The sequence below is a fragment of the Rana temporaria genome, chromosome 1 (assembly GCF_905171775.1).
Source record: "Rana temporaria chromosome 1, aRanTem1.1, whole genome shotgun sequence".
Lineage (NCBI taxonomy): Eukaryota > Metazoa > Chordata > Amphibia > Anura > Ranidae > Rana > Rana temporaria.
This window is the reverse complement of record NC_053489.1, coordinates 213,120,871-213,134,891: the sequence shown is the minus strand read 5'-3', so window position 1 is coordinate 213,134,891 and position 14,021 is coordinate 213,120,871. Positions and strand designations below refer to the sequence as shown.

Below are 14,021 nucleotides of genomic sequence, written 5' to 3'. Positions count from 1 at the left end.
CGGTATGCCTCCGTTTACCTGGATGACATAGTCATTTTCAGCACGGATTGGGAGTCCCATCTTCCCCGGGTACAGGCAGTGGTAGACTCTTTGAGAAGAGCAGGGTTCACCATCAATCTGGAGAAGTGTGCGGTTGGAGGAAGCCAAGTACCTAGGATACATTGTAGGTAGAGGGCTAGTGAAGCCCCAAATGAGCAAGGTAGAGGCCATACAGGGCTGGCTCCGCCCCCTAACAAAGAAACAGGTCAGAGCGTTTTTAAGCCTAGTTGGATACTATAGGAGGTTTGTCCCCAACTTCGCCACCATTGTGGCACCGCTGACTGACCTCACCAAAGGCCGAAAGTCGGTGATGATCAAATGCCGAGGCTGAAAAAAGCTTTTCAAATGCTTAAGACAGCACTGTGCCAGGATCCGGTGCTTGTAGCGCCGGATTTTTCGAAGGATTTTATAGTGCAGACAGATGCCTCAAGTGAAGGGCTAGGGGCAGTTCTGTCTCAAGAAATCAATGGAGAGGAGCACCCAATAGTTTTTCTTAGTAGGAAACTGACGCCAGCTGAGAAAAACTATGCGGCGGTGGAACGCGAATGTCTTGCCATCAAGTGGGCTTTGGACTCCCTACGGTATTTTCTCCTAGGTAGGTGGTTTCGCTTAATATCAGACCATGCTCCTCTTACGTGGATGAGACAGAACAAGCACACCAATGCCAGGGTAACAAGGCTTTTTCTGTCTCTTCAGGAGTTCAACTTCATGTTAGAGCGCAGACCCGGGAGATAGCATCAGAATGCCGATGCCCTCTCCCGAGTCCACTGTATGATGGCGAGTGGTGCCTCCAACACCTCTGCGTTGAGGCAGAGGGGGGAATATGTACAGGACGCCAGGGTTGGGTCCTAGATGGACGCTATGTTGCGACAATTTTTGGAGTGTGGTCCCTTTAAGGCAGTGGTGTAGGGTTCAGGAGGTCACCCAGAGGGGGTGAGAAATTCGGGCAAATTAAAAGTTGATCCAGAGAGGACGGGCTTACAGTCCTCTCTGTCCTACTTAATGTAATTTGGGGCCCGGAATTTCGGAGGCTCTAAAGTGACGTTTGGGAGGGAAAGAGCCTCCTCTCCTGACCCCTGGCTTTCAAGCACACAGGGGATTAAGAGCTTCCAGGAAATCAGCTTAAAGGACAGGAAGTGCTGATCGAGGGTGTGGAGGAGTATGGGAGCGGACCTGTCTGGAGAAGCTGTGCACTGCTGAGAAAGACTCGAAGCTCTGCCTAAACCGTATGTGCCTTTGTTTTGCTTTATTTACTGTGCTGAAGGAAAACAGACTTTTTAATTTATGCTGACGACAAGCAGGACTTTTGCTTTGATGCTTTTCCCTGTGTGCTGAAGAAAGAGTTGTTTTTTTGGTTTGGTCACAAATAAAAACCCTTTTTGTTCACTGTTACAGTTTACGCACTTAATCTTGCAGAGCTAAAGAACCCCCAAAGTTCACAATATATATATTATACATACAGTATCTCACAAAAGTGAGTACACCCCTCACATTTCTGTAAATATTTTATTATATCTTTTCATGTGACAACACTGAAGAAATGGCACTTTGCTAGAATGTAAAGTAGTAAGTGTACAGCTTGTATAACAGTGTAAATTTGCTGTCTCCTCAAAATAACTCAACACACAGCTATTAATGTCTAAACTGCTGGCAACAAGTGAGTACACCCCTAAGTGAAAATGTCAGAATTGGGCCCAATTAGACATTTTCCCTCCCCGGTGTCATGTGACTTGTTAGTGTTACAAGGTCTCAGGTGTGAATGTGGAGCAGGTGTGTTAAATTTGGTGTTATCGCTCTCACTTTCTCATACTGGTGACTGGAAGTTCAACATGGCACCTTATGGTAAAAAACTCTCTGAGGATCTGAAAAAAAGAATTGTTGCTCTGCATAAAGATGGCCTAGGCTATAAGATGATTGGCAAGACCCTGAAACTGAGCTGCAGCACGGTGGCCAAGACCATACAGCAGTTTGACAGGACCGGTTCCACTCAGAACAGGCCTCACCATGGTCAACCAAAAAGGTTGAGTGCACATGCTCCGCGTCATATGCAGAGTTTGTCTTTGTGAAATAGACGTATGAGTGCGAAATTAGAGCATGTTCTAAATTTTTAATGACCATTTTAAAAAACTGCATTTTTCTCGTCATGAAAAATGGTCGTTTGTACGCGGCATTAGTTATAATTGATGAGTTGTTGATTTGTACAGTGGCAGGCTCTCTTTTACCATTGTGTTGCTCGATGGGAAATTACGTTAGAGACGATGTAGATAATTACTTCTAAATTGCACAGAATCTTGCTTTGTTTTAAAGATACTGCTAAAGCCTAATTTTCTTTGTTTTAGCAGCCAAAATCAACAAACAAAACTACCGGTATATCCAGTTTCTAGATCCCCATTTCCTGCTGGGCCTCTTGTTAATTGCATTTCTGTACTTAGTGGCGAGCTTGTCTAAAAGCTTCCATTTAGGAGGGCAACCACATACATGAAAGCAAAATTAAAAAGTGATCATAACTGGTACATTTATTTCTGGGAATCTTTCAGGATGGCAAAGTGAAAAACGGTTTCTTCCTCTCCAGACAGAAAACACAATAAAGACCAACCAGAACATGCCATGTAATTTCCTTTAGCAGTCACCAATGCAAAAGAAAAAAGATGGAAGCAGAAACTGCAGGATAAAATATAAATGTGTAGCACTACCCCCGAAGGAGCTGCTGGTTTGTTTTGGGCGGCATGTTACCTCTATTCCTTCGCCATCTAGGGTATACGATGAGAGCCGAGAAAAGCCTCAATGTCCACACTTTAGGCTTCTTTTTCTTTGCTTTATTACCCAACGTGGTAAAAGAATAAAAGTAGCAGTTGAAGAGGTGGAAGGGTAATAAGTAGTAGGTTCAGGCGTATAACAGTCGGAAACACTCCTGCTTCCAGCAACGTAGCTTTCGTCGCCACTCTAGCCAGAGTGGGTATTGTGCACCTGGATAGGCCTCTCTCACTAACCTAGCAGCCAGGGTGTCACACGTAAACTTTAGCAAAGTCTCTGTCACAGACCTTCCCAAGAGTGGAGATATATTCGGTCCAGAATCCTTCTCAACACAGGATTAAGCACCCGGATCTCTCTTGAATAAACTCATGTGAACTTAGAACTGACAGGCGACCATCACTCAGCCTCTCAGCAATCATGCATCCTTCAATGAAGTTCAAGGCCTCTCCTGAGATACCAGCCTCATGCTCGGTGCTCTCCAAGACAGGTTCTTCATCGAGTGGCTTCCTCCCTCGGGACGGACAGCACAGGACCACTCTGCGAACGTAGACCCAGTCTGACTACCAGGCCTACATAGTAGATCACAACCCCGGACCAACATGGTCCCGAAACCAGGAACACTACAACACGCACCCCCTGCCATGGGGGCCACACACAGGGGGTGGTGGGACGACAGGCCAGGATCGACGACGACGACCCCGGGCTAATGACGTCTGTCCCTTAAGTACTCCTCCCCAGCATGCACAGCGGGACGATCAACTCCCTCTGGCTGCCGAAGGGGACCACCCAAAACACCTTGACCTGACTGCTGCCACCCTTGGCCTGGAGTGATAACGACACCCCAGACAACAATAGTGGTCACTCACAGTACAGCCATGGCTGGAACAGAGGCCCAAATTTAGTGAAAAACATACAGTCTGAGTCAACTAATCCTTAGACTACCCCTTAAATTTAAAGCAGCGCCAGCCACAAAGTAGCAGGCCGCTACATACAGTATACTGGAACATACTCCAGAACAGTACAGCAAGAGATATGCAATATATTTCACAGTTTGTAAGACTTTAATCCCAAAATGGTGGATAAAATTGTAGCACAACCCCCGGAGGACCTGCTGGATTGTTTTGGGTGGCATGTTACCTCTATTTCCTCGCCGTCTAGGGTATCAGATGAGAGTTGAGAAAAAGTTCAATGTCCACACTTTAGACTTCCTTTTCTTTGATTTATTTGCTGAACTTGGTAAAAGAATAAAATAAGTAGTTGAAGATGTGGAAGGGTAAATGGTAATAGGTTCAGGTGCACAACTTCTGTCCGGAAACACTCCTGCTTCCAGCAACACAGCTTTCGTCGCCACTCTAGCGTGAGGGGTATTGCGCACTCGGATAGGCCTCTCTCACTAGCCTAGCAGCCGGGATGGCGCACGGAAATTGGTAAAGTCTCTGCCACAGACCTTCCCACAGATGGAGGTATGTTCAGTCCAAAATCCTCTCAACACAGGATTAAGCACCCGGATCTCTCCCGATTGACTTCTTGTAAACTTAAAGGGATTGTAAAGGAAAACATTGTTTTCCCTTAATAGCTTCCTTTACCTTAGTGCAGTCCTACTTCACTTACCTCATCCTTCCATTTTGCTTTTAAATGTCCGTATTTCTTCTGAGAAATCCTCACTTCCTGTTCTTCTGTCTGTAACTACACACAGTAATGCAAGGCTTTCTCCCTGGTGTGGAGAAAGCCTCTTAAAGGGGGGAGGGGGCGAGCAGGCAAGTCAGGACACTCTCTACTTTGCAGATAGAGAAAGGAGCTGTGTGTTAGTGGGCGTTCCTGACACTCCTGCTCGCTCCATTTAAAGTGGTTGTAAACTGCAGACATTCAAAATAAACAAAGCACATCCTTCTATAGTGTGTACTAACCTCAATCCAAAGTGTGGTTTCTCTCTGATCTCACTGCATGAGTCACTAATAACACTCTGAGCCTTCACTACTTAGACTTCAGGTTTCACTGCAGCTCTATGCTCAAGCTTTGTAGTATGTGTGAGGTCAAATCACTGCCCCTGCCTGAAAATAAAAGAAACCACAAGCTTCGGGTTGTCCCCAGAAAAGTAATAGAGTGTAAATTGTCCAGTGGGGACATTAGTTTGGTGACCAGGGAGTCCCCAAGGAATTCCCCTAATTTGCAGAGATTTGCTCACTTCCTGTTTTGGCTATAGGGCAGGAAGTGATGGGAAATCTCTCCAATGGAACACAGATGGCAAAAAATAAACTGACAGGGGTTATAACCCTCCCTTACGCTATCCAAAATGAAAAAAAAGTTTTGCCTATAGTTCTCCATTAAGTAGTAGATACACCATTAACCTTTGGTTTTGTGCAAATACAGACATTTCCCTGGAAAGTCTTGCCTAGTGGGATTGTGGTGTGGGCAGATACATTTCTTAGTCAAGGAATCTTCTGTGTTCTTCCCCTGGTTGTGATGGCAGTTTCCTAATCTCGAAGGGGGTTGGCCCTCATCTGGTTCAGATTTGGGTTTTGGTCCTTAAATCGGCTTCCAGGCCTGCGTGCAGCCTGTTAACGGTTGCTTCTTTGTTGTCCCCTCCTCATTTGGACAGCTTTTGGATCATCTCTATGACTGTCAGAGGCCGGGGCGCAAAGTTATGATGTCACATCCGGGCCGCGGTTGTAAACAAAGCCACAGTCGCGGCTGGTAAGCATGAGATCGTTTTTTTTTTTTTTTAATCTCATGCTTTCCAGCCTGGAGGAGAGATGTTGGGTCTCTCCATAAAGAGAACCTTGTCATCTGCCGCCTCAGCGGGGATCAACGGAGCGATCCCTGCTGAGCAAGCGCATGTCTAAAAATGGCCCGTGTGAAAGGGCCCTAATGCAGGTTTTTTGTTATGAATTTCATATTAGGATTGCACCATGCTGCACAGATATTTAAACGGAGTTCTACCCTAAAGTGGAACTTCTGCTCATCTGATTCCCCCCCTTCGGTTTCGGGGGGGAGGGGGGACAGAATACCTGTCTTTTGCAGGTATCCTTTCTCACTTCCGGGAGTCCGAGCAGTGGCCCGTGACATCACCACGGGGCTCCCTCCTCCTTCCCCAGCCTCTGGGCCAATAGGAGAGAGGAGAAGGGCCTCGCGCATGTGCAGTAGGGTTTCCGGTGTGAAGCCAAAAGGCTACACTGCTGGGTTCCCTTACCCGCAATGGTGGCGGAAGTACTCGACAGCTGATGGAAACATTAGCTGCAGTGCCGACATGGAGGGACTCCAGGACAGGTAAGTGTCCTATTTTTTTTTTTTTTTGGCCGGAACACTGCTTTAACTGGAATTATCTTCCACTCGGCGCGACATTTTTTTGGTTGTATAGGTTAACGCATACTGTTGGACAGGTTCATTTGGTTGGTAAGCAAACTGGTTGGTCTGTTGAGCTTGGAATTTTCTCTGGTTAGCCCTGGTTCACACTGGTGCATTTTGACATGCGATTTGACATGTCAAAACTGTGGCATTTGCCGGCAATGGCACCGTCCTAATCGGCGCTGCACCAATTTCAAAAAGTCGTTTCTGTACTACTTTTTGCGATTTTGGTCCACGATTTACATTGACATCTGTGCCGAAAACCAGTACAGATGTCACTATATTCGCACTGGGACTTGAGCCAAGGCAGTAGAACATGCGAGCGGAGCTGGATGGGCATGCACCTGAAACTGAAGAAATATTCCCTCCGCTCCGACCAGCACATGATCCTCAGAAAGGGGCACAGATAATGGAAAAAATAGACAACCCCCCTAAGCTAGTAGGGGCGGCAGAGCAGGGGTGTGTAATTAAGGCTTTTTTTTATTAATTCTGTATTGACTGTCTTTGAAATTACCTCAGCCCCTATTCAAATCCAATCCGGGGACAGCACTGGGCACAGACTTGGTCCGGGGACAGTGTCCTCAATCCGGGGACTCCGACTGTCCAGGGTTGCCAACTTTCAGTAAATTTATGACCAGTTTGTAAAATCTGTACTTTTTGCATCTGTCCTTGAATGTCCATTACGGACATGTAGGCTGCATGTCCGTAACTGACATTCATGAACAGATGCAACAATTATGGATTTTACGAACTGCATAGCTCCCAACTGTCCCTGATTTCGAGGGACTGTCCCTGATTTGGAGCAATGTCCCTCTGTCCCTCATTCCTCCTCATTTGTCCCTCATTGTGGTCTGATCCATATAGTTGTATATAAAATGCACTTTTCATCTGATTTCTAAATTGCTGCATGTTTTAATTCTAAAAGCCAATATAAAGTAATAAAGTGGTAAAAAAAGCACTTGTCAATTTATTTAACCTTTTTTTTGGGGGGGGGGGGGGGTATTTCCCCTTTAAGGGGGTGGGACAGGGTGGCGTGTCCTATGCCTACATATGTTTGCTAGTAGGTGTCCCTCATTCCCATCTCACAATGTTGGGAGGTATGGAACTGTTCGTAATTTACTGAAAGTTGGCAACCCTGGGACTGTCCCCGGACAATAAAAAAGTTAGTTGCTTGGAGTTTAGATCCACTTGAAATCCAAAATATTTATTATAGCAAAAACATAAAATACAAACAAAAATTAGTATAATCAGAATTAATAAAGAACTTCAGAGAGACAACCCTATGATATTTTATTTTCCATTCCCCACAAAACCTCAACGGCCAACGCGTAAAGGATATACGGAACGCAGTTCAGCCAGATGTGCCTAGCTAAGACTGCGCCGAGGGCGGGTCTTCTAGAAAATGGCGACAGATCGAGGACACGTTTGATAGCAGTCATGAAATGAACTCATTCCCTCTATGTTTTCTATTGTTCCAATCTAGAGAGGACTGTAGACCCTTGGCGCGTTGAGATGACGTCATCTAAGCTGTACGAGTAACTTTTGATCTCTGGCGCGAGGGTAGAAGCGAGGATCGGTGGGAAGAGGTGACAAGATGAGCCTCCTCGGGGGGACACAGCAGCCCAGCTATCTGCTGGTAAGAGTTTAGCTGCCGGTGTGTGTAGCGCGGCCTCTGCTTCATACTCTGCCAGGTCCCCCCACTGTACAGTATATACAGGGGGGACACTGGGCACTCTTATGGTCTGTACAGTCATGGCATACACTTACTGACATGTAAACCACATAGACAGGGAGCTGGTGGCTTTGTTTCTCCTTGTTTGGTGTTAGTTTCGGTTTCTTATTTGCTTGTACAGCGGATGGTTTCACTTTGTAGTGAAGGGGCTGACTTCCTTGTAATGCCCATGGTCTGCCATCCCCTTGTCCTGCCAGCACAGGCGGCTAAGTCCCTCTCATTGGACAAGGGGGAAAGAAGTTGGTAAGGCTTAGCCCCAAAGTGCAAGTTCGGTCACAACCTAACTAAAAAAGGGGGGTTGGGACTTTAAGTGAGGCAGGTAGGTTCATCTGCCTCCATCCCTATTATTATATATACATATTAGAACAAGGGGGGGGGGGGTGATTGGGACTTTGTATGAAGCATGGCTATGAAGACACTAATGTATATATTTTCCACTATATTGATCATGAATCATGTTATGTATAATAAATTGTTAAGGTGCTACTTTTTTTTATCATGTTATCCTCTTTATTAATCTCTTTGAAATTGCACTAATGTGATTGCATATCTTTATCGTCTTAGCCGTGCTTCATACAAAGTGCCAATTAACCCCTTTGTTCTAATATGTACACAACCTAACTGAGCTTAAAGAGGAACTCCAGGCCCCAAAAAAATGAAAAGTCAGCAGCTACAAATATAATAAGGGCACTTATCCATCCAGGGAGCCCATGATGTCCCCACCTGGTTTCCTACTACACCTTGCACAAGGGCCTGTAGTCTTCTAGGACCTGTGATGTGTCCCAGAAGGCTGCGGAGGAAAGAGGGGGGGGGGCCCCCAAACATCTGGCTCAGATTGCTGCAGAACATCTGACTAGAAGTGGAAGCGGGTACCTGTCAAGATCAGGTATTTGCTCAATCCCCCCCCTCCTAAAAAAAAAAAAAAACATCTAAAGTCGGCAGCTACAAATGCTGTAGCTGCTGACTTTTAATATAAAGGCACGTACACACGATCGGTTATTGCGACAATTGTCCGATGGACGTGTTTTGGCGTATAATCCGACCGTCTGTATGCTCCATCAGACAATTGTTGTCGGAATTTCCCACAACAAATATTGGATGGTCATGCTCTCAAATTGTCCGACAACAAAGTGTTCCGTCGGATTATCCGATCGTGTGTACACAAATCCGTCGGACTAAAATCCAAAGTACAAACACACACGCTCTGAACCAATGCTAACCATCAGACAAAATTAGCAGAAGTTGTCCAAAGGGTGGAGGTAAAGAGATGAAAAAACACGTCGTTTTGTGAATGTTGGATGAAAAAAGTTCTGCCGTCTGTATGCAGAACAAGTTCACGGCCAACGCCCTTTGGACAAAAATCCATGTATTTGTCCGAGGGAAGTCCAAATGTGTGTATGAGGCTTAAGGATTCCTGTCCAGGGATCCAGCGGTGCCCTCACCCGAGCTGATTCTTCAATTGTCTTCATGTGCAGGCGCCTGCATCTCAAGTAAGGGAAACGGACAGTGAAGCCCTTTGCAAGGTCCTGTAGTTGTCTAGGACCTGTGTTGTGTCCCAGAAGGCCGTGGAGGAGGGGGGGGGGGCGGAACATCCTGTCTCAGATTGCTGCAGAACATCTAAACAGAAGTGGGAGCAGGTACCTGTCAAAACCAGGCTCTAATCTCCCCCCAAAAAATGTAAAGTCAGCAGCTACAAATGCTGTACCTACTGACTTTTAATATAAGGATGCTTACCTGTTCAGTGATCCAGTGATGTCCTCACCCAAGCCAATTCTTCAGTCGGCTTTGGGTGCAGGCACTGGCCTCTTCACTAAGGTAAACCAGAAGTGAAGCCTTCCAGCTTTACAGACATTTTCCTACTGCGCATGCGAGAGTCGCATTGCGCTTTGTGAATGGTCCTACAGTCTTCTGTAACCTGTGTGTGTCCCAGAAGGCTGCAGGGGGAAGGAGGAGGGGCCAAACACCTTTGTAGATCGCGGCATTGGTCTTAACTGGAAGTGGGAGCAGGTACCTGCTCCTCCCTCCACTCCCCACTTGATCCCCAAGCCAATTCTGACACTTCTCGCATGCATGTAGAAATTTATAATTTTATTTATTTTTGCTAGAAAATTACTTGGACCCCATCCCCATTGTAAAAAAAAAGCAGAGATGCTGGAGAATAAAATGGTGGGTGTTGCAAAATATTTTTTGTCACACAATATTTGCACTAAATTGTGGCTGAACAGCTACTTTGGAATTTCACATTAAAAGCAGACCTGAAAATTGCATCGCATATGTGTGAATCTGCAGACAAGGGCCCGGATTCTCAGAGGACTTACGACGGCGTAGCCCCATGTACGTCGTCGTAAGTCCGAATCCGACCCGTCGTATCTATGCGCCTGATTCTTAGAATCCATTACGCATAGATATCCATTAAATCCGACAGGCGCAAGTCTCTTACGCCATCGGATCTTAACATTTTTTTTTTTGACCGCTAGGTGGCGCTTCCGTCGAATTCCGCAAAGAGTATGCAAATTAGCTAGATACGCGAATTCCCGAACGTACGTGCGGCCGACGCAGTAAAGTTACGACGTTTACGTTGGGCTTTTCCCGGCGTAAAGTTGCCCCTGCTATATGAGGCGCAGCCAATGTTAAGTATGGCCGTCGTTCCCGAGTCGAAATTTGAAAAAGTTTTGTTGTTTGCGTAAGTCGTCCGTGAATGGGGCTGGACGTCATTTGCGTTCACGTCGAAACCAATGACGTCCTTGCAGCGTACTTTGGAGCAATGCACACTGGGAAATTTCACGGACAGCACATGCGCCGTTCCGCAAAAACGTCAATCGCGTCGGGTCACAGTAGTTTAACATAAAACACGCCCCCCTGATACAAATTTGAATTAGGCGGGCTTACGCCGGCCGATTTACGTTATGCCGCAGCAACTTACGGAGCAAGTGCTTGGAGAGCCGCCTATGTGCCATCACCTGAGCATTTACAGCGAAGCTTGAATTGGGATGTGTATGGCTACCTAAGACCAAATAGATTTTGATAAACCATTTTTTTTACAAAGTGAAGCTGTGGGTGAATAAATGCCTAACTAAAATTGTGGTAGCCAAGTAGCTGTGTCTTTCATTCCTCATCAATGTCACTAGCCTTTAGTGAATGTACAGCAGGGTTTGACAAATTTGCCTGGAATATAGGAGCCAGCTAAAAAAAAGTTAGGAGCCAAAAAACGCACCCCGTCCCGCCAAGCTCGCACGCAGAAGCGAACACATACGTGAGTAGTGCCCGCATATGTAAACGGTATTCAAACCACACATGTGAGGTATCGCCGCGATTGGTAGAGCGAGAGCAATAATTCTAGCCCTAGACCTCCTCTGTAACTCCAAAACATGCAACCTGTAGATTTTTTTAAACGTCACCTATGGAGATTTTAAAGGGTAAAAGTTTGTCGCCATTCCACGAGCGGACGCAATTTTGAAGCGTGACATGTTGGGTATCAATTTATTCGGCGTAACATTATCTTTCACAATATAAAAATAAATTGGGCTAACTTTACTGTTGTCTTATTTTTTAATTGTATTTTTTCCCCAAAAAAGTGTGCTTGTAAGACCGCTGCGCAAATACGGTGTGACAGAAAGTATTGCAACGACCGCCATTTTATTCTCTAGGGTGTTAGAATAAAATATATATATATATATTATTCTATTTGTGTTTGGGGGGAAGGAGATGGCAGTGAAAACCGTGAAAAACACATTAGAACTGCTGTTTTGCTACTTGTAATGTAACTACTTGTAGTGCCAACGGCCACCACAAGATAGTGCCAGATCACAGAAGGAAGCTTAGGCCTGCAGAAGGCCGCAAAGCCATGGCCTCAATTACCGGCCTGCCGGTAATTGAGGCCACGGCCTTCTGCAGGCCCAAGCTTCCTTCTGTGAAGGCCGCAAAACCGCAGCCTAAGCAGGCCTAAGCTTCCCTGGGCGCCAGGTCACAATTTCTTGTCGCAATTGCGACCGGGCGCCCGGATTTTGTCGAGCCCTGATGTACAGGGACATGTTGATACTATTGTAATGACAAATGTGTATGTTATTTAGTTACTTTCATGTTTTTGATACAGGCCACACTCAAAGCAGATTGTGTGAATAAACCCTTTGTCCAGCGGTGCCAAGATCTGGCCAGAGTTATTGAAGATTTCCCTGCAAAGGTAACAGTAATACACCATGTTGACTGAATGGCAATCTATGACTTGCTATGCTATAATAAAGTTTTTCCTTGCTTTTTTTCCCCTTTTGGTCAGTGAATTTCCCTTTGTCAAATCTGCAGAGACGCAGGGGAATGAGAAAAGTAATGAGTTTGCGATTCTCTTCTCGCCGGCACAGTTGCGTCATTCATTTCCAGAACTGTCAGTGAATTGTAGGGGTGCTTGTAGTTTATTCACAAGTCCTGCAGCTTTCAAACTGACAGCCCATACAGAGGCACATGCTGAAAGCTGTAGGGCTTGTTTGCAAGAACCTGATTTGCACTGGTGATCTTCTGATCACGATTGCAATATTTTACAGGTTCCGGTGGGAACAATTCTTGCATGCACTTTTTTTCCTGCAAAAATATGTGCATCGATTTATTTTTTTCCCCATAAGGTACTTGGCCTTTAAAATAATCTCTTCTCCAAAGCTGCCAATGTTATCTATTTAAAGTGGGGAAATTCCTCTTTTAAGTGTATTGTAAACCATTTCATACTAAAGTGGCAAAAAAGAGATTTTTAATACAGCTTACCTGTAAAATCTTTTTCTTGAAGTACATCACGGGACACAGAGCGGCATATTCATTACTATATGGGTTATATGGAGTACCTTCAGGTGATGGACACTGGCAATCTCAAACAGGAAGTGCCCCTCCCTATATAACCCCCTCCCATAGGAGGAGTACCTCAGTTTTGTAGCAAGCAGTATGCCTCCCAAAATGGTCCCCATAAGAGGGGTGGGAGCTCTGTGTCCCGTGATGTACTCCAAGAAAAAGATTTTACAGGTAAGCTGTATTAATCTCTTTTTCTTTCTCGTACATCACGGGACACAGAGCGGCATATTCATTACTATATGGGATGTCCCAAAGCAATGCTTACAATGAGGGGAGGGAGAACATCTTCCCAAGACAAAAGGATTTAATTTAGAGATATACTCAAATCCTAATAAATCCAACTTAGTTGAGAAAAAATAATTTTAAATTTTAAATTTAACTCAAAAGGGAGCCCCCGGAATCCGAGGGTCTCAAACTGCAGCCTGCAGCACTGCCTGCCCAAAGGCTGTATCAGTATTCCTTCTTACGTCCAACTGGTAGAATTTTGTAAACGTGTGGACAGAAGACCAGGTTGCCGCCTTGCAAACTTGAGCCATAGAGATCTGGTGGTGTGCTGCCCAGGAGGCGCCCATGGCCCTAGTAGAATGAGCCTTTAATAACGGAGGAGGCAACCCCTTCAAGCCGTAGGCCTGAGTGATTAACTGTTTAATCCATCTTGAGATGGTGGATTTTGCAGCTGCCTGCCCCTTTCTTGGGCCCATCCGGTAAAATGAACAACACATCTGTTTTCCGGATCTTCTCTGTAGCTTTAAGATAGGCCTTCATGGCCCTGACAATATCCAAGGTATGCAGCAACCCTTCCTTTTTGGAAGTAGGTTTAGGAAAGAAGGATGGTAATACCAAATCCTGGTTTAGATGAAAACTGGATATAACCTTTGGTAGGAAGGAAGGATGAGGGCGGAGAACGACCTTGTCCTTATGTAAAATAGGATATGGTTCCTTACAGGATAAGGCTGCCAGTTCTGACACTCTTCTGGCGGAAACCATGGCAACCAAAAATACTAACTTCCTTGTCAGTAAAACCAAAGGAATTTCAGCCAACGGCTCAAAAGGTTGTTTCTGTAAACTTGACAGAACAAGATTTAAATCCCACGGACAAAGCAGGGATTTAACTGGAGGATTAATACGTAAGACCCCTTGCATGAAGGTCTTAACCAGCGAGTGGGTGGCCAGCGGCCGCTGAAACCACACTGACAAAGCTGAAATCTGTCCCTTGATTGTGCTTAATGCCAGTCCTTTATCCACTCCTAGCTGGAGAAAACGTAATACTCTATCGATGGTAAACTTACGAGAAAGCCATCGCTTGGACTCACACCAGCCT

The 14,021-nt window shown here is 45.5% G+C and overlaps 1 protein-coding gene across 2 annotated transcripts in view; it reads left to right on the top strand.

Annotated features, from left to right (window-relative positions):
- The first annotated feature begins 7,629 nt into the window (after positions 1-7,629).
- Positions 7,630-14,021, top strand: part of SMPD4 (sphingomyelin phosphodiesterase 4) — a 55,764-nt gene continuing 49,372 nt past the window's right edge. For both annotated transcript variants that reach the window (XM_040349343.1, XM_040349335.1), the window contains exons 1-2: positions 7,630-7,774; positions 11,964-12,050. In XM_040349343.1, the coding sequence (XP_040205277.1) occupies positions 7,733-7,774; positions 11,964-12,050 (129 nt within the window). In that variant the 5' untranslated portion in view covers positions 7,630-7,732. The remainder of the gene's footprint in view (positions 7,775-11,963; positions 12,051-14,021) is intronic.